This window comes from Artemia sp. Qi Xiang Cuo, chromosome 17 (assembly GCF_049724085.1).
Source record: "Artemia sp. Qi Xiang Cuo chromosome 17, ASM4972408v1, whole genome shotgun sequence".
Classification (NCBI taxonomy): Eukaryota; Metazoa; Arthropoda; class Branchiopoda; order Anostraca; family Artemiidae; genus Artemia; species Artemia sp. Qi Xiang Cuo.
Window position 1 is genome coordinate 46,583,197 of NC_142810.1, and position 19,913 is coordinate 46,603,109.

Genomic DNA, 19,913 nt, shown 5'->3' on the forward strand with positions numbered 1-19,913 from the left:
TGCTTGTGGAGAGTCAAGTTTTATGGAGAGCAGAAAACTGGTGATCATGATTATATCCCTCTATCAAGAGACTGAGTTTCTGTTAAGATTGAGAATGGCACCGCCAGATTTTTTAAGATTATGTCTGGTGTCCATCAGGGATGTGTACTTTTCCTATTTCTGTTTGTAGTTGTAATAGACTTCATAGTAAGACACGAATCTGGATATGGAGTAAAAGTAAGCAGTAAGCAATTATCTGATTTAAATCTCTTGGATGATGTAGTCTTGCTATAAGATTCTAAACAGAGGCTACAACAGCTATTAGACGCAATTGTAGAAAATGCAGGAAATGTCGGGCTAACCATCAATGTGGAAAAATCAAAGAGTGTGTCCATCACAAGCTCACTGCATGTTCTGTATTGCAGGGATGAAAATTTAGAAAGAGTCAAAGAGTGATTGAGTGTGATGGTGCCATAATGACCGAGATTAAAAACACAGGCTTGGTCAGTGCAACCAGAGCTTTTCCTTGGACAGTCTACTGCTGGAAACCAGACGGCAGAAGAAGACGAGGTCGTCCAAAGAGCGTCTCACGGCAAAATGTTGACCGAGATTTGAGGACGGCCGAGGCCTCGTTAATAACTGAAGGGGAAGGTGTCTTCTTTGCAGCATCGCTTTGGAACGAGTGGAGTAGCTTCGTCGACGCCCTGTGCGCTACCAATGGCTACCAATGCGCTACCAATGTCCCATCACCGTATCTACTACAACATGCAAACTTTTCGAGCTTCTTTTTCTTGATGAGTTAAGACAGAAATGTTACGTTCCCCCATATCAGTTCGGTTTTGAGGCTAATCTTGGCTGTTCTCATGCTCTTACAGCAGTTTTTACTGCCCTCGCCGACGCGGAATCTTCGGGAGAAAGTATGATCCTCGCCGGACATGACGTTAGACGTGCGTTCGATTCCTTAATTCATTTGTTGATGCTTCTTCATATGGCAAGGCGAGGCGTAAACCCATCAGTTGTCAGTGTTCTCAGGGATTTATATAGGAATCTAAAAGTGCGTTTAAAACTTCCATCTTGTTTTCCCCTGCAGTCAGCTCTTCATCCTTCCCTATATAATTGCATTAATTCTCATGTGAGGCCAAACTCTTTGATTCCCTCGAATATGCTTGTGAATTTTCAGTACCCCATCCTCGTTAAGAAGGGGACTAGACAGGGAGCTATCACTTTCCTAACCCTGTTCCATAACAGTGTCCTGGAAGCGCAGGCAAAGTGTCTTCCTTCATGTATTCTTGGGAGAATCGATATGTCTCTTATTTGTTATGCTGATGACATCCTGAATCTCAGCCGTACGATCCAGCGCATTGAGCAGAATTTCAAAATCCTCAAAGATGAATATTCAAAAATCGGTCTGTCTTTTAATCCTGAGAAATCCGAAGTAATCCTTTTCAATTGGCGAAATCCCTCTACTTCTCTTATAAATATGGACGGTTCTCTTGTTAAACCCTCAGACCATATTACATACCTGGGCCTCCCAATTGGCACATCTATAGGCCACACACGTCGTTTGCTGATTTCTCACGTTGAGCGTAAAATTAGCATTTCTTACGCTGTAATCGTAAAAAGCAAACTACGTTTCAACCGTTATATTCTAGCATCCATTTACAACGCCACAGCCCTTCCTCATCTGCTTTACATTGCTCCTTTCTGGAGATTCTTTACAGTTACAGAAAAAAAGCACCTACGATCAATCTTCTTCAGATTTGCTAAATATCTTCTACATTTGCCCCCTTGGACAAGAAACCGTAAAATTATTCATTTGTATAAGCTATCTGACCCTAATATTAGCATTAATAAATCTGTATCCCGTTTTCAAAGTAAGTTTCATCATCCATGGTCAACAATTTGTTCACAATAGTTTTTTTGTATTAATGTAATGCATATAGTCACTGTTCGTATTAATGTAATGAAGAGTTTTCTTTTGTCATGTGTCTGAATTTTCAATGTGTGTTTTTGTCCTTCTTTTTCTTCTTTTTTTTTTATTTTTTTTTTTCTTTAGTGATTACTCCGTCTACTGTAGCTTTTGTACCTTTTTTTGACGGGCAATAAATGAATAATAATAATAATGGCTACGGATGAAGGCTGCGTATCTTTAGGAATGACTTCGCAACCGAGCAGTTTTATTGCCACTGACACTAGGAAGTTTTATGTATAATTTTTCGATTATATTAGATCAATTGGCTATCCAAAAATTTTCAATTGATAGATTTTTGGCCGTCTTTAGTCTCAAACGTTGTTTTGTCCATAAATGGAAAAAGCCATTCCTCTGTGGCACAATCTGTTTTGGTGCTTAAAAACGACACTGGAGCTTTTAGTTCCCGATCGAAGGAAGCTTACACGGATGCTCAAAGGACCATTGGTTTGACACAATCATTCATTGAACAAAAATAAACACGTCCGTAATCATCCTTCTTGGAGCAAATATAATTTTGTTGTTGTTGTAGATAGGGATTTGAAACCTCTGTAATAGGAGTATCTAATATGCTGAATTTAGTCATGTAATTTTCATCGAGGTCACTCTCAGACTTCATCAAGATCACTCTCAGACTTCATCAAGGTCACTCGGACAAAAAATGTCAAACTTATAACTTTTGGTAGGTAACTTTAAACTTAATAAATTGTACATATTTAGAATAATTGTAAACAGCCGATTCTTTCGATGTATGTATTGTTATATATAGATACGGTTACTATTAGCACAAGTTGGTCCTTTGTACAGTCCGTTACCGCAAGTGTTTGATTTGACCTGTACAAAGAGGAGAGGAGCAAGGGAAACTCCCCTTAGGTGGGTCCGAATGTTCCATGTTTGTGTCTAGATTTCTTCTGCTAGAATTGCGAGCTAAATTCAGCTATGTTGGGTGATTAGTAGAAGTATTTGTTTCATTGGTGTTTGATTGTAAGAAGCCTTGTAATCTGTGACTTGTAATTGCAATTGAAATGCTGAGGTTAAGAAATGCAGCTTAGTAGACAAGACATTTGACAGAAAACATGAAAAAATGAAAAAATAAAAAAAATATAAAAACAATTCAGGAACATAGAAACGAGGTTACCTCGTCTCGTTCGATTTTATTTCAGAAGGTTAGTGTTTTTTTCCGAACTATCGGTTCAGAAAAACCGAACTATCGGTTTTGTCTTTTTGCTTTCTTTTTTCCCCTCCCTTGTTTCTTAATGATTTTATTTTAGTTTTTAGCAAACGTCATGTATAGCCAGTGTGGTCTTAGAGCGTATTAAGCAGACAAGTAACCATGAAACAAAGAAAAACATGATTTAGTGTATATTTATCCCCCTTACAACTTGTTGCTAACTGTGTATTTCTTTTTTCAGCCCACAAAACTACAACTTTGCTACTAGACGGTAAGCGTGTTCGCCTCCAAGTCTGGGATACTTCTGGTCAGGGAAGATTTTGTACTGTTCTTAGGTCATACTCACGAGGAGCACAGGGAGTGCTTTTGGTTTTTGACCTGACAAACAGGTGGTCATTTGATGGTTTGGACCGGTGGTTGAAGGAGATTGAAAATGTAACCTTTTTATTTTTTTGAACCATATTTAAAGTACGAAAAGTCATGAGCAAAAATTTTCATTTTAGAAACAAATCTTGAAATTCCTATTTCCAGTCTATTTTAGGGAATTTTGATCTCCTAAATGCTTGTAAAAATTGAATTTGGTAGTTGTTGTACGAATAACGACAAGAGTCATAAAACGGCCAATTCTATTTTTGAAGTTTTTGTGTTTTTTTGCGAAACCTTATGTTTGTTTTTGCTTTTTTTAAATAATAAATTGTATGCTTGATTTTACTTTTTTTTAATGAAACTATGAACTTCATGCTTGAAAATGTTGAATATAGTATGATGAAGCAGCTCTGCGTATTAATCATGTAGTTAAACTGCAAAAACAGAGTGATTTTAAAAAAAATCTACCTTCTTCAAACAAATTTGTTTCTTTTTTTTTGTTCAAAATTTCATACAGGAGAACCAACTGAAACTTAATTTTTCGTTCTATTTACTGGTCTAAATTATCTTATTCGGTTTCTTTTTCTGGCATATACTAAAATGATAATATAATTACTTACGAAGGTATCTATGGATTCGTCTTTTCTTTGCTGCACAGTACGTTTCTATCGTGGATTTTTTTTTTCCTTGCCATCAAATAATATATTCAAACTTTCCATTAGTCTGTCAATTGTGTTATTTGAGCGAAGGCACCTACCCAGACATTCTATTCGGTGGGGGGGGGGGGATAATACGAAAGCAAATTTTATTTGATAAATTGAGTATGGAGTTCCCATAGAATCAAGAAAATTTTGGATTTTGGGGAGGAGCTTCGGCTCCAACTTCCCGGGTATGTCCCTGTCTGAGCGAGTCTTCTTTTATCTCTACTTTGTAAAGAAAAACATTTCAAATATGCTTACCCTTAGATATTTGTCTTTAAATGTTATCTGTTGTTTCTGCAGCATGCACCCGGAGTGCCCAAAGTCCTTGTTGGAAATCGACTTCATTTGGAATTTCGAAGGGCAATCCAAATCGAGGAAGCAGAAACATATGCTAGACGAAATGGCATGTCTTATTTCGAAATTAGTCCTTTGTGCAATTATAATGTTATGGAAAGCTTTGGGGAGCTTGCTAGAAGAGCGCTACGAAGGAATGGTATGGAACGCTTATGGAGAGCACACCAGGGTGAGTAGTCTACACTGTACTAGTTTTAATTTCTTCCTGACCTAGTCTAGAAGTTCTTGGAGTCGTTGCTTACAAGATTCTAGGACGGCAGCGTTGTCAATAATTTTTGAGACCACACTGGCTAATCATGATAAAACATAAAATCGCGAAGAAAGGAAGAACATGAGGACAATTAACAGCCAGTGAAAAAATTGAAAAAATATGCAAATATTTCGGTCAAGACCTCCGCTTGACCGTCTTCAGTGCAGAATAAAACTTATAAAAATATAAAAACCAAACCTTAAAATAAAAACACCAAATTAACATTAGGTGACCCTTTCTCAGTAACGATGAAAGGGTAACGTAAATACAAACCACTGGTCGGCATTTCATAATTTTATTTTACGTAAAGCCCTCTTAAAAGCTAGTTGCTTTCCAGTTTGATTACTATTGGAGATTTTATTTGACTGTACAATATAATTTTGCGGATATATGTAAAAATGATCAGAATTAATAATTTCGTCACAAATGGGACTTAGAAAAGGTTCTCCAGTGTCTCTATTGAGAGCTACCTTTTGGTGAATGTGCTTTTTTGGACGACCCTTTCTTAGTAACGGTGAAAGGGTAACTGAATAAAAAACACAAGTCTAAATGGCTTTTCACAATTTTTTTTTTACGTAAAGCACTCTTAAAGGCTAATCGCTTTCCAGTTTGATTATTATCGGAGATTCTATTTGAAGGTGCAATATAATTTTGTGGATGTATGTAAAAAACGTATGTAAAAAACGATCAGAATTAATAATTTCATCATAAATGGGACTTAGAAAAGTTTATCCAGTACCTATGCTATGGGCTATCTTTTGGTGAAGATGCTTTTTTATTTCAATTGTATCATTGACAACTTGTACGCGACCTATAGTTGGGGTAGCAGTGGTAGTTTTATTAAACAAAATCAAATGGTGTAGATTCTCAAGTACAAGTTGAGCCAATGTGGAATCAAAAACGTCAGGCCTTTGGCGCAACCTCATGGCCTTGTCGATTGAGGACCTATGTTCAGATGGCTAATGCTTGTTTATCAGAAAAGTTTGAAAATTTAGAATACGAAAAATTTCAGAATTCCAGATGTTTTCTTCCTAGATTTTGTCCTGGTCCGGCCACTGAGAACCTATCTTCTAAAGTTCTTAATCCGGAAGAAACCCATGTTTTGTCTTAGGGACCTAAATTTTGCCTACCTCAAACACAAGTGCATTTCTCAGAGATAGCCTCCAATGTGGAGGCAGGTATATTTGGTTCACGTGGTGCTGTGGAAAATCCAGATTTACTTCGAGGAGAGGTGGTCAAGAATATTCTTGATTTCATTACATATTCCTCAAGGTCGAAAAATCAGGAAACACAAATTCTCAAAAATTTAAAAAAAGACCCAGTCATCATTAACTTTTCACTGTTGTACCCTACATTCCAAAATTGAGTGACAAATTGAAAAGAATCCTTAAAAAACATAAACTTAATGTCACCTTTAAAAATTCAAGTATTATACAGAATTTTTTTAACAACGGCAACGATAAAACCAGCCCAATTCTGGGTAGTGGTGTTTATAGAATTCCTTGTTCTTGTGGCTGTTTTTATGTTGGTAGAACCCAACAGCAATTGGGGGAGAGGTTATCTGAACATAGGTCGTCAATCAACAAGGCCATGAGGTTACGCCAAAGGCCTGAGGTTTTGATTCCGCCTTGGCGCAACATGTGTATGAGAATCCACATCATTTCATTTTGTTTGACGAAACCTCCATTGTTGCCCTCGTTAAAGGTCTGACGCAAGTTGTCAGGGAGGCAATTGAAATAAAAAAGCCCATTAACCAAAAGGTAGCTCTCAATAGAGACACTGGAGAAACTTTTCTAAGTCCCATTTATGACGAAATTATTAATTCTGATCATTTTTAAATACATCCACAAAATTATATTGTGCAATCAAATAGAATCTCCGATAATAATCAAACTGGAAAGCGATTAGCCTTTAAGAGTGCTTTACGTAAAAAAAAAATTGTGAAAAGCCATTTAGACTTGTGTTTTTTATTCAGTTACCCTTTCACCGTTACTAAGAAAGGGTCGTCCAATTTTAGTTTGGTGTTTTTATTTTAAGGTTTGGTTTTTATATTTTTTATCAGTTTTATTCTGCACTGAGGACGGTCAAGCGGAGGACTTATCGAAATATTTGCATGATTTTTCATTTTTTTCACTGGCTGTTAATTGTCCACGTTTTCTTCCTTTCTTCGCGATTTTATGTTTTATTGGCAGCGTTGTCAGTGAATTCTGTATCATTGAGACATGCTTATGAATTCAGCTGGATTAGAGAAATGTTGGCTGAATTGAATGGACATTTTTTTTTTGTAAAACTGGTAGGAACAAATTGAATAAATGTGCTTTTCCCTGCGAAAAGTATGACATTGCTTTGGTTTACATTTCAGTTTAAATATGCTTGATATAGCGCAAATTATTGGAATGAAGAAGAAAAAGATAAAAATAAACACTAAATTTAAAACCCCCCAAAAATATATTTCTGTTTTCCGCTAAATTTAAAACCCCCAAAAATATATTTCCGTTTTCCACTCAATATTTGACCAAATTATACAATCGAATCCGTGCAGGATCAAATCGCCTCAAATTGTAGCCTTTTTCTTATCAAATCCCTAATACTACTGACCTGCCTCAAACCCTCATCTCCATATTGCAGATCTGGCTATATAAAAGAAAAATGAAACCGTCTAACCATTGCCTATTTGAGTTTTATGTACCAACACTGCATAGTCTTCAAAATAAATTAGTAAATTGCTTCTAACACCCCAAACTGCCATCCTCACTTAAACATCTGGGTTATCCCGTTCCTGGAGTCGAAGAAGCTATTACAAGCATATAAATAGTAAGAACCTATTATAACTCAGCATGCCTCATATAATAGGAGATAAAGGAATAGGCCTAAATAGTCTTGACTGAAAAACCCTTACTTTCTAACAGAAAAAGAAGAAGAAACCAAACCAATTTGAACCGTTTCTACCAAATATCACTCCAAAATATATCAAAATCTGTGAAGGATCAAGTGGCCTCAATCGGCAGCCTTTCTCTTATCAAGTCTCTAATGCTACCGGCCTCACACGCTCCTTCCCATATTGAAGATCCTACGGTATAAAAATGGGTCTGTTCACCATTTCCTATTTAATGTTATTTGCCAACACTGCATACCCTTCAAAATAAATTGGTAAAGTGCCTCATTTACCACAAACTACCACCCTCAGCTAAATGCCTGATAAAGAGTATTGAACTGGAAATATACTCAGGATAATCCAGTGCCTGGAACAGAAGGATACACTGCAAGGCATAGAAATTGTAGCAACCCGTAATAGTATAACACGCCGTATCAAGACGGAGGAAAAGGAAGAGTGCTAAATAGTCTTTACTGAAATCCCTAGTAGAAGAAAAAAAAATTCCTTTTTTTTGTATGTTTGTATTATTAATGAGGGTTCAGATACAAGGAAACTTACTGTGAAAGGGCGAGAAGTGCTGCTTCGATTTCTCTAGGGTGCTATTGCAATACCTTCAACTTGCTGCTTGAAAACCTTGGAGGATGATGTATCAGTCAATATTGCGCAACAATACACCATAAAATACTACATTAAGTCTTGAAACTCAGATAATGTTTCAACTTCTGAGGAGAATGGGCAAGAATTCTTCTCAGAAGTTGCAGAAGTTGACAGTGGTGTGCCTCAGGGAACAATCTTAGCTCCAACATTGTTTGTTTGGAGGCATGTTTGGTCATCGATTATTATTATGCATTTAACAAAATCAAAAAAGTATTAGAATTGGATAGGGTTCTTGTCCTCAGCAATTCTCATCTTCGTGTATTACAATTTAGGTTGTCTCAAAATGTAAACCAATGTCGAAAAATATACAGTCCAATTGGGTTGTATCCTTGCATGGTTGCTCAACCGTGCAAGGAAAACGGCCAAAAACCAAAATAGTGTTCAGAGACATGTTTGGTAATCGGTTATTATTGATTTTGTTGTTGTTATATGAGGTCCAATGAGGGTGTACCCATGCATGTTTGCTCAACCATAAAGGAAAATGGCTATAAACCAACACAATGTTTAGAGATACGTTTGATGTTCGGTTATCATCGATTTGTTGCTGTTATATTTTTAATTAATGTGAAAATGAAATGCTTTTCTATGTATAGTTACTAGTTAATTAGCTATATTTAGCCATAGTAACCAATTGTGTAAGACACAGGTGTGCTATAAGTCACCTTGTGTAGTACTCAGCAGAATGATATTCTTTGTTAAGTCTTCAGTTATATTCAGTACGTCTTTGATTGATTTGCAATCATCACACTGGGCTTACTTAATATAGGGTGGATATATGACAATTATTTGTCTGTTTCTTTATATTCTTCCCGAGATTGCAAATTCACGGACTATTGAAGTCCTTACGAAAAGTATAGTCCATAATGTTCCATAGGGTCATACAATACACAAGTCCGTATAAGGTATTTAAGACCAATCTGCTTTTCTTTTTGTAATAGTTCAAATAACTAAAATCACGTGAAATTGAATTTTTTTTATATTCTTTTCTGCGGTAAAAAAATACAGAACAAGGAAATTGAAGGTTTTACAAGGCTAGAACTCCATCTACCTTCCCACAAAATTCCATGGTTTTAAATATGGCCTCTAGAGATCAATCTCACTAAATACAGCTCCTCAAATGCAATGCAAGGGGTCGCTCTTTGTCAGAAACCATGTACATCAGGTGGCGCGTGCCAAGTGCTTGGGGAGTGTGCCAAATGTGGCGGAACTGTATGGCACACGTGGCGTCCCCTGATGTACACCAGGTTGTGGGATGTTAGCGCCCCCCTCGCTCAAATGTACACTTCAATTTATTGACGTTTTTATTTTGCCTGAAGCTCATTTTCAACGAAATTTAGCTAACGCCAAGATTCGACGAGCACTGAGATTTTAGCGTCCGGCTAAAATTTATATTCATTATATAAAATTATATTATAATAATAAATTAAATTTATATATAATATATTAAAATTATTATATATAAATAAATAAATTAAAATATAAATTAAATGAAATAAAAATTTTTAGTTAAAAAATTAAAAATCAAATTAAATTAAAATAATTATATATAAATAAATTAAAATTATAATAATAAATTAAATATTCAAAATAAGATTTATAATGCCATTTAATCTTCATGCGCTCAAGTTCATGTACAGTGTTTTTCCTATGCAGCTAGGAGGTGATAATGTTTATAATAACATTTTTATTATACAATTTATTATAATTCGAAATAATTTGAATTTCAATCCTGGCTCTAACTAGCTCTGAAATTTAACCAATTATTTTTATGAATGGATCTGATATTAACTAGATCTTATTTGGAATAAACATTTAGAAATGCTTAAAATTGAATTTATCACGTTTATCGTGTGTGTAGATGTTTTTGCTTACGTTTCTATGAAAAATTTCATTTTGCGACATGCCGAGAGCTATAGTTTATACCGAAAATACATTCTTGCTCAGATTTGCCGAGCGAGAACTGCGATATTACAAACACTATTGCATAGTACGTACATGTACGTACATATACAATACATTTGGCATGCAGACCCGCTATAATTTACCCCCCCCCCCGTATTGTACAAAACTACAAAGACTTTAAAACACTTTATATACTACGATGCATACAACTTCATACACTTTTTATTGATGAATGATGTATGCTTGTTTGAAAAATAGGAATATTTTTCTTATTTCTGACGAATTTTCAGTTGCAGAGTAAATGTAGATTAAATTTCAAAAATCTAATTCAATAGATGGATGAAACTGCATCTCAGCTACCGTATTTGAGGTAGATGCCATCTGATTTTTTCTCATGGATATCATCCATTGACATAGATATCATCTATATACCATTGTATGAAAAATAGTGAAATTATTTAAAACGTTTAAATATTAAAAGCCTTGCGCTGCAGAAAAATACCAAAGACTTGCACATGGAGCATAAGCCTCATGTTCTACGACAAATAAACAACATCAAAAAATAGATAAATCAAAATCACATTGATTAGCTCCATAAAAGTGATGAAAACTTTTTCGTTCCAGTTGGCTTCAAGCTCGGAAAAACTGGGTTTCTCTGGAAGATGGCATTAGGGAGCCCTAAAATAGGCTAAAAAACTATTTGTTGGTCAGTTTTAATTTTACATCCATAAGTCATTGGGGCAAGAGGAACCTAGCGTGAAATATATTAAGGGTGGGGTGCAGGCCCCCCAAAATTAGCATGAAATTGGAGCAGAAAATCTATTTCTCTTGTTGTCTTTTAAGCTATATCTTCAAATCTTTAGGGCATTCCAATGCGCAAGAAAATCTATCCTAAAACCTTGTTCTATGTTTCAGCCTCAACTTAAAATGCCAAGTTACAGTTTTCAGGATCCCGTTGGTCCGGTAAATTTAGAGCTCATCGAAAGAGAATGTACCGCGGACTACATTTTTCCTTGAATATAAGAGCTTTTCAGATTCCCATATCTTATGTAGTAGTGGCAGTACATATATATTCTGAATTTCTTTGAAATATAAAATCCACTTTGGAATTCTGTGTATTATAACTATTCTGAAATTGTGTAGGTCGCTTAATGCTTTGAGTACCTCGGTCAGTGTTATAATAACAAGTTTTAGTAAATCTTTAAAATAGCGGTTCGCCAGACGGAGACATGCCAGAACGAAAGAGAGCCATTTTTGGATTGCTTATTTTTTACTCTTTTGTGCCGTTAAAGTTTTGCTTGTGACAATTCGTCCCCAGCCCCTCCCCCACTATAAAACCATAGATTATATACAAAACTAACATAAATAAACATCGTACGATTAGATTCCTTATTTTATGGTCCCTTTAAACATTATAGTCGTTGCCCACACAATGCACCCTCCCCCACCCCATCGATACATATATAGCCCTAATTATATATTTGTTTGTTGTTCTTTCCCCTGATTGATCCATTGTTAAATCGGTTACGCTGTGTTGACTCCAGATATTCAGTTTAGCCGGAGTTATAGTTCCGAATAGTGTATATAATATTGAATGAAAAACACTATTTTAAATCAATCAAAATGTGAATAATAATAGAAGCAAACATGATGATCTAATTAGTATTATTATGCTGTATGTTTTAAAGTAAGAATTTCATTATATTAGTGGGGGTTTTAGTTTGAATGCCTATATGTCCTTAGGATGCATATGGGAACATCAGTCTAGGGAAGAATTTTCACAAATGCAACTTTGACTATAAAAAGAGCATAAAAAGAGCAGCAATCTAAATGTGCTCCTCTTTTTATTCTAGCATGTCTGCTCACAACTGCTCACAACTGCTCCTCAGTGAGATTGGTGAGCCGCTGCTCACAACTTTACCAACAACAAGTTACAGACCCCACCTTGATACGTGTTGATACAATTAAATGAATCTTGTTTTAATTTTGTATATCTTGATTTGTTTTGTCCGTTTATATTCTGTTTGAGTCAAATGAGTCAAAATACTGTATATCATATCTTTTCTTGTTTTCTATTTATTTTTGCTCAGAGATTGTTTTTATATAATGTTTCTTTTTTTCTAGTGCCTACCCTTCAAGAGCTCTGTTGTCGAGCCATTGTAAGTTCAACATCCGTCTATGGCATTGACAAATTGCCTCTACCAAGCTCAATAAGAACTCATCTCAGATCTTATGCAGTGGCGACAGCACATTCTCGTGTGAAATCAAAATCGAAGTCCTTCAGGAAAAAGAAAAGTATTCTAAGTCCATTTAATCAGACTTGTGTTGGCAAAAAGAAAATGTGCTCTCTAATGTGATTTCAGCCAGTGTTTATTGCGTACAGAGACGACATGGAGCTGTACTCTCCAGGGATGTACCGAAGATGATGAGGACTTAGAGGCCGAATTTGCCCGAATTTGTGGTCATTTGTTTATCCAAATTGTGAACTTTTTTGTTACCCCTCCCCAACCCCTTCAAAAAACAACCGTGTACGTGCCTGGTTTTGTGTAGGAAATGTGTATTGTGAGATATTAGTAAGTTGTTTTTATATGTTGATTCAGTAGGGCTTTAGTTGAGTAATTCCCGTATTTTGGTTATCGAAATACTTAAGCGTTCCTCTACTGTAAAAAAAAGAAAAAAATAATTTGCTCCGAGATATTGTCATCAGATTGTGTGGCAGTAGTATTCTCATTAGAAAAACAAACGTCTTATATAATCTATTAAATAAGTATTGTCAATTAAATAAAATAATAAAATAAATCAGATTAAACAATTAATTAAAGTTGTTAACGTTTAATTACTATGATCATTTAAATGATAATTATTGATTAAACGAATAAATTAGATAATTATAATCAATTAACGGCCTTAAACGTCGATTTCTGTTTAAAGATAGTCGATTTTGTCGTGCGAAAACCAACCAAGTAGCATCACTATAATATATATTTGTTTTTATCCACCAAATAAAACTGTAAAAAAAAATTAGCAAAAAAATTAAAATAGCAAACAAATCATCAAAAAGGCGCATAAAAAAAGATAAGCAAATGAAATTGTGAAAATGGCGGGAAAGAAAATGAAAAACACGGCTATGCGATGAGATCGATAAGACTCTGATAAGGCCCTAAAGACTGAGGTATGACCTATAGAAAAAACTCCCCATCTCTTAACAGCCCATCTTGTAGCCTCCCAAACGACATGATAATATCAGTTGCTCTAGATTATTGCGGAGTGAGTTGAAACTTTCATAGTGATGGAAATAGGGGGGCAAGGGGCTTAAAATTTTGTGTTGACGAGGTGGAGATGAGGGGGCCAAAAATAATTCCGTCTCCAATCTGCTTAAAAGCTTTTGCAGTATTAACCCAAGTAGAACTTAGAATTGTTTTATGATGAAGTAGTGAGGTAAATTGAAAGGCAGTATGTGCTCCCTGGTTATCGAAATAGCGTATCAGAAATATGTTGGGAACGATTTAGTTGATTGATTTGAAACTCTTGGGTATGTAGAGGGAGGGACTAAACAAACCCTGGAGGACCTCATATTTTCCTGTTGCGACAACCGCCAGGGAGTTTAGGCTGGTATGCGTGAGTGAAAGAGATGAAGAATCTTATCAGTTATTTCCTAGAAAAGTTCTTCGAAAAAAGAATTCTCGAATATCTTATTTTAATATAAAAATTGTACATATCTATTTTTCTGGTATTCATTTTTACCATTATTCCGGTATTCAGTTTGTTTACCGGTATGCCGTAACCAGATGTATTTCAATATATTTATATATATTGCCAGACGAAATTAGGAAGGGCTTGCTCATTTGTGAGGGTCGGAAGCCTATTGACTGCATAACGAGAAAAATTGCTTCAAATACCCGTTGTATAGCGCCAAACAATTGTTTTCAGAGCTGAAATCAGTGTTCCGAACATAACCGATTCTACAGGTAAACGAAAAACAAAATTTTGCTTGTTGGAATATGGTTGCCTATACTTTAAAAATTATAACCGTTTCTTTTTATTTTCTTTTTTTTTTACTTAAAAGATTCGCAATCTAAAAATTTGATTTCTGCTCCTTCCCCCTTGCATCCGCCATTGGCCCTGAGTTGCTTGCTAACTGAAAAAAATAGCCTATTATTAAGCTTCCAACAAGTTGAAGTCAAGCCATTTTCTTATTGCTGTAAACTGTCTCTTCTCGTAAGTGCTATAGAATCTACTATTGAATTACTGGTATATTATAAATAATGCTTCCTTTTTGACTTAAAGAGACAATGAATGTTCTACTTGCTTGAAAAATTTTTACTGTGGAATAATGGTGGAATAAGTGGAAAATCTTACTTTCTTTTATTATTCCTCTTATTACAAAGATTAAACTTGTGCTTTATAGAATGCTATAAAGCCCAGTCTTAATTGTTGTAATAAGGGCTATAAGTATTATACACCTTAGGAAGTTTATTCACAAATTTTGCTGTGTCTTATTTCAGCTGTAAGACGATTAGAAGAGGCAACATCTTACTTTCCTTTATTTGCCTTTTATTATTCCTTTTATTTTTCTTTATTATTCCTTTTATTTTCCTTTATTATTCCTCTTATTGCAAAGTATTATATCTCTTCACAGAGTCTGCTGTTGAATAGCTGGTATATTGTAAATAATAGCGATAGTTGCTTTCTGATTTTGAAAGAAGAATATTTTATTTGCGTAAAAATAGTAGAATACTCGAATTGGTTGATATTTTACTCCTTAAAGCTAATATTATCCTAAATACTGTTTTTGTTTTTCAAAATCGGTTACGTAAAGGTGTAGTAATCATTTAGCTCACTCAACTTTAAGCAGGATTTTTTGGGCCACGGGAAGTTGTTCGAGCTGCATTTTTTGTTCCGTTTTTTACTTTTCCTTCTCCCTCTCCGAAACAAATCATTTTTTATGTGCCCATTATGCGCATACAGGCAACTTTTGATGGGGTATTTTGCCCTAACGCCTTCGCCCAACGGCCTTGACGGATGATGAGGCACGATTTTTCATATACGTTTATTCATTTGTTTATTCTCAGGCTAAATAGGGTTCCCGTGATCATAGAAACGACACAGCTGAATTTTGGAACTGATTGTGTTAAAAATTATGATTATGTTAAGACCAGAATATTTGGAGTTTTTTGTATTCTAACTTGTGTGTCCAAAAATTAACTCGGGAGAATTTTCATGGAAGTTTTTTACAAAAAAATGACCAAATTATTGCAAAAATACCCCAGATTAGAGGAAATAGTTAATACTACTTTATATTTATGTATTTTCGTTTTTTATTATGAATTATCTGTGTAAAATGTATCTAAAGGTTTTCTACATAAAACTCATTTCTTTGACTCCAAAGATTAGGTTTATTGCCTATTGTAATCAAGAAAAATGAGGCGTATTTAATCGCTAAATTTTCTTAGTCCTGGAATATACCCTGGCGGCCAACGAAATCTTAATCATTTCGAATAATATTTTCACGGAATATTATTTTCATAAATTTCACCCGAGTTGCCTTCTTCTGGTATTTAACTTCTGTAATACGCCCTTGACCAACTGGATGCGCTAATGCCATAGAGACACAATTTTTTGCAGTAATCAATATGCTCAGGAGTTTTCAGCTCAGTTCTTTTGAAAAATAGCACTTAAAAATTAAATATTGGAGACTGTTAAATACAAAAAAAAATACTATGCAAAATAAATTGATGTCTTTTAGGGTTATTGACAGTGTTTACGTATCTTTTGTTAAAATTTAGGTAAAATTTGTATGTATGAAATAAAGGTTGGGACCTTTTCGCTTTCCCTGTTTAAAAGTTTGGCTTAGTCCAGATTTTTCAAAATATTATCTGAAAGTAAAATGTTATAGCAATTTTTTCAGCTCTTTGAAGCAGCCCATTTTCAAAAGTTTTTCCCCATATTTAGTTAGTCCCCTGTGAAATCGGATATAGAATTTTAAGATTCTACGCAAAAAAAAATATTGCAAAAATATCGGGACTTCTCCCGTTCTGGACTTCTCTTCTCACCAAAAAAGGATGTTTCAAAATATAGAAGGAAATGAAATATGAGGAAGGGGCAATAGCCCCAATTAGTACCCCTGCTGAAGAATACTTCGTGAATTTTTTACGAGGCAGTGACCAGGGCAAGGTGTCACCATTTGACCGAGACTCATATCCAACAACAAGCTTTTTAATTGCTGAAAATCTAATAAATATTGTTGAAACTCAAGTTAGAATGGCTAGTAGGTGCAGGGCCAGGTGCTTATCAAGTAGTTGATGAGGTTACGAATTTTTGCATATAAAAGTAAACGTTTGCAGAATTTTGCAGAAATTTTGGATAATCTATTCCACTGATGGTTAATCAGTGGATTTTTGGACAAACTCTCTTTAATGTTTTAAATATAAGTAGGTGAGCTAGGGACGTAATATTTCTCAGGACAAGGACATAATGCTCTCAGGGTCTCGAGACATACCACTTGACCTGAAAGTTTTATTCACCCGATATTGACGTTAATCCAGGAAAATTTAGTGAGGTTGGGGGGCGGGCGGATTTTCTTCTCAATTTTAAATGAAAATACACGAAGATGTTTTTCAAAATCAGAGGGAGTGATAAATGTTTTTTGTTTTTTCGATTTGAAAAAAAAATTGAACCAAATTATTTTTCTAAATCTAAGGGGAGGGGGGAAAATAATATTTTGTTACCCAAAATCAAAACAAGCAGTTTATTCCCTTCTTCAGTTTTCTCTCATGTATTCAAGGTTATATCTAGAACTTTTGTTGGGGGGAGGGTCACAAAAAATATTTAAAAAAGGATCAAATCTTTGTTTGTATCCATTTTTGTCATGTTTTTGTGAGTCATATTTTTTTTAGGATGGTGGGGGGGGGGGTCAACCTCCCTAACACCCCCCCCCCCCCTCCTCCCTCCTCCTCTTTGGATATGGCCTTGTTTGCGTTAAAAAAAAATTAATGAACGCAATCTCGAAAACACTGGGTTTATGGTCAGCAAGAAGAGAAAGGAGTACAATCAAACAAACATCTTGTCTGTATATAACAAGCCTTCCTGAAAAGGGACGCAAAAAATCCTAAATAATGACAACATTATGGAAGATATCTAAAAAGATTAAAGAAAAAGGAATAGCTAAAGATAAAAAAAGGAATATATGGAATAGCTACTCCATTAAGAAAAATAACAGAAATAGAATGCTGGTCATATATCAATTGTTTTTTTAGATTGTCCCCTTTCGCTTTGTCGTGGTAGGCCAATGTGGCTTTATATATTTTATAATTTTATAGTAATTTGATTTGACAAGTGAGTAGCTCAATTGTAGGTTTTTTTTTTCTTTTTCTTCCATGCATCACTACTATTAAGACCTTGCATTTATTTATTCTTAAGCCTTGTCTTGATTGACATCATTCATATTATCAGCAGGCTTCAATCAGACAGCCAATCATAGCCTTTGAAATTTTAGAAGGCTGTCCAGTCATAGCCGGCTGTTCAAAAATGATCCACCTCCAAAAAATAATGCTGATAGTGCGAACTATGTCAATCCAGAGGAGGCTTTAAAGCCTTGAACACACCATTGTATATAAATGATTATGATAACGTCCTAGATTTGTTGTATCCTTCGCGTATGTCACTTTTAAACAAGAAAATAAAGGACAATTTATATTATTGGTGCATTCCAGGTGCCAATTATCGTTAGTTATAATTAATTGTTCGTTATAACGTTTATCACGTTATAACGTTTATCGCGTATATCATGTTTAAACAAGAAAATGAAGGACAATTTATATTATAAGTGCATTCGAGATGCCAATTATCGTTAATTGTAATTAATTGTTCGGTTATAACGTTATAACGTTTATCGCGTATATCATGTTCAAACAACAAAATGAAGGACAATTTATATTATAGGTGCATTCGAGGTGCCAATTATCGTTAATTATAACTAATTGTCCGTTATAACCTTCATCCCGAACTAACCCATAAATTTAAATTCGTCCCCTTGCTTATAATAAGAGGTTAGTGTTTTGGTCCTTTCTGCATTTATGGACTGCTCTGACCAATATTTTCTAATATCTGGAATTTTGGAAAACAAATAACTAATTAATTATAAGTGATGATGATTGTGTTCGAGAACGCCCCTTTTGTGTTGTTGTGCTCCTGTCAGAGTACGTTTTATCTGATTATTTTGAATATTAAGTTGTATATTCTGAGCAGCTTTTTAACTTGTATTCGTGAGCCTATTTAAAAAATAAAAGATATAGAGATTGCCGTTTTGTATGTGATTTTTAATTTTAGATATATTAAAACACGATGATAAAGCCAAGGCTGTTAGTCTCAGTGAGAGGCAAAGCTGTTATAACCTTTTTCAGATTTGTATGAAAATGATTCGTTTCACTAATTGATTTCACTAATCCATTCTAGGGCAGCTTCCATAAAATGGAAGTTGGTTGAGAAAAAACACGAAGAATAATTCGCCAAGAAATTCTGTAAGTTAGAACCTCCAACCTTTTTATCGGCCCACTCCTTTAAAATTTATAGTTACCACTGGTATCAATTCTCGAAAGTCAGGCGGAGGGGGTAAGCCTATTTTTCAATATTTTTGGTGGCTAAGCTAGCCGTTGTTTTTAGTGTAAATACATTAAAGGTATTTTCAGTGAAAATAATTCCCCCCAAAAAGTGTTTTTTCAAAGACAAGTGTTGATCTAGAGGGGCCATCTATTTGTTTAAGTATGTAAAACTGTCTATGATTGGTTAGTTTTAACCAATCCATTTGAAACAAGTTTACATTACGGACCAGTACAAGAGGCCTATCCTCTTTACTCAACGTGAAACGCTGTTACGCTTTTTTAAGTTGTCTCCCTGTGCTTGCAATCCATCTTAAATTTATTTAATTCATATTATATGATGTATTTATTTTATGTAAGTTAGAAATTAATCTTCAATGTCTCTTCATTTTGACTAAGCTTCAATATGGGTGCTGTGGGAAAAACCCCCCTTTTATGGTATTAAATCTTTGTGGCATAAACATTTACATTCATATGTTTACTGACACAATTGGTGGAAAGGTACAGGCGGGTAAGAGCATCACGATGGCCATCAGGAAATTTCTCAGATGGGAAGAGACACATGTTACCAGAGGGTCATCGTGTAGATGGAGGGAGGAACTAAGCGTGAAACCTCAAAAAGTGAATTTTTACGCCGAAATTTTCGATTTATTATGCTTTTCAGCTATGGAAAATCAAATATAAGTATTTCTTTATCGTTATTACAATCAACAAAAAACTTACCGTTTCTTGGCTACTTGAATGAAATTTCTAATTTTAGACTTTTTCTAATAATAAACCAGATTGTAAGTTCATAATCTGGATTGTAAATGTGCTGATCCATTGACAACCAGGACACTGAAAGCAGTGTTGTCAGTGTTATGCTATCGTAGTCCTGTTTTGAACTTTTGACCCTTATTCCTCAATTTTTCCTTCTCATATTGCACACAGATCGTGGCCGCTCTAGTAGGAATTTCCACCAATAAGGGACAATGAGCAGCATCTGGTTTTTGTGGTTAAAGGTGCATAATGGGCCATTCATCAAAGACTTCCCTCACTGTACGTGAATGGCTTCATAGAAAGAATCATTACTGGTGAGGAAACCCTGATCCA

The 19,913-nt window shown here is 34.9% G+C and overlaps 1 protein-coding gene across 1 annotated transcript in view; it reads left to right on the forward strand.

Annotated features, from left to right (window-relative positions):
* The window catches only part of Rab40 (RAS oncogene family member Rab40), a 58,299-nt gene extending 41,158 nt beyond the window's left edge, over positions 1–17,141 (forward strand). The window contains exons 3-5 of the mRNA XM_089103548.1: positions 3,361–3,554; positions 4,487–4,709; positions 12,349–17,141. Coding sequence (XP_088959674.1) covers positions 3,361–3,554; positions 4,487–4,709; positions 12,349–12,581 — 650 coding nt within the window. The 3' untranslated portion in view covers positions 12,582–17,141. The remainder of the gene's footprint in view (positions 1–3,360; positions 3,555–4,486; positions 4,710–12,348) is intronic.
* Positions 17,142–19,913: the final 2,772 nt, after the last annotated feature.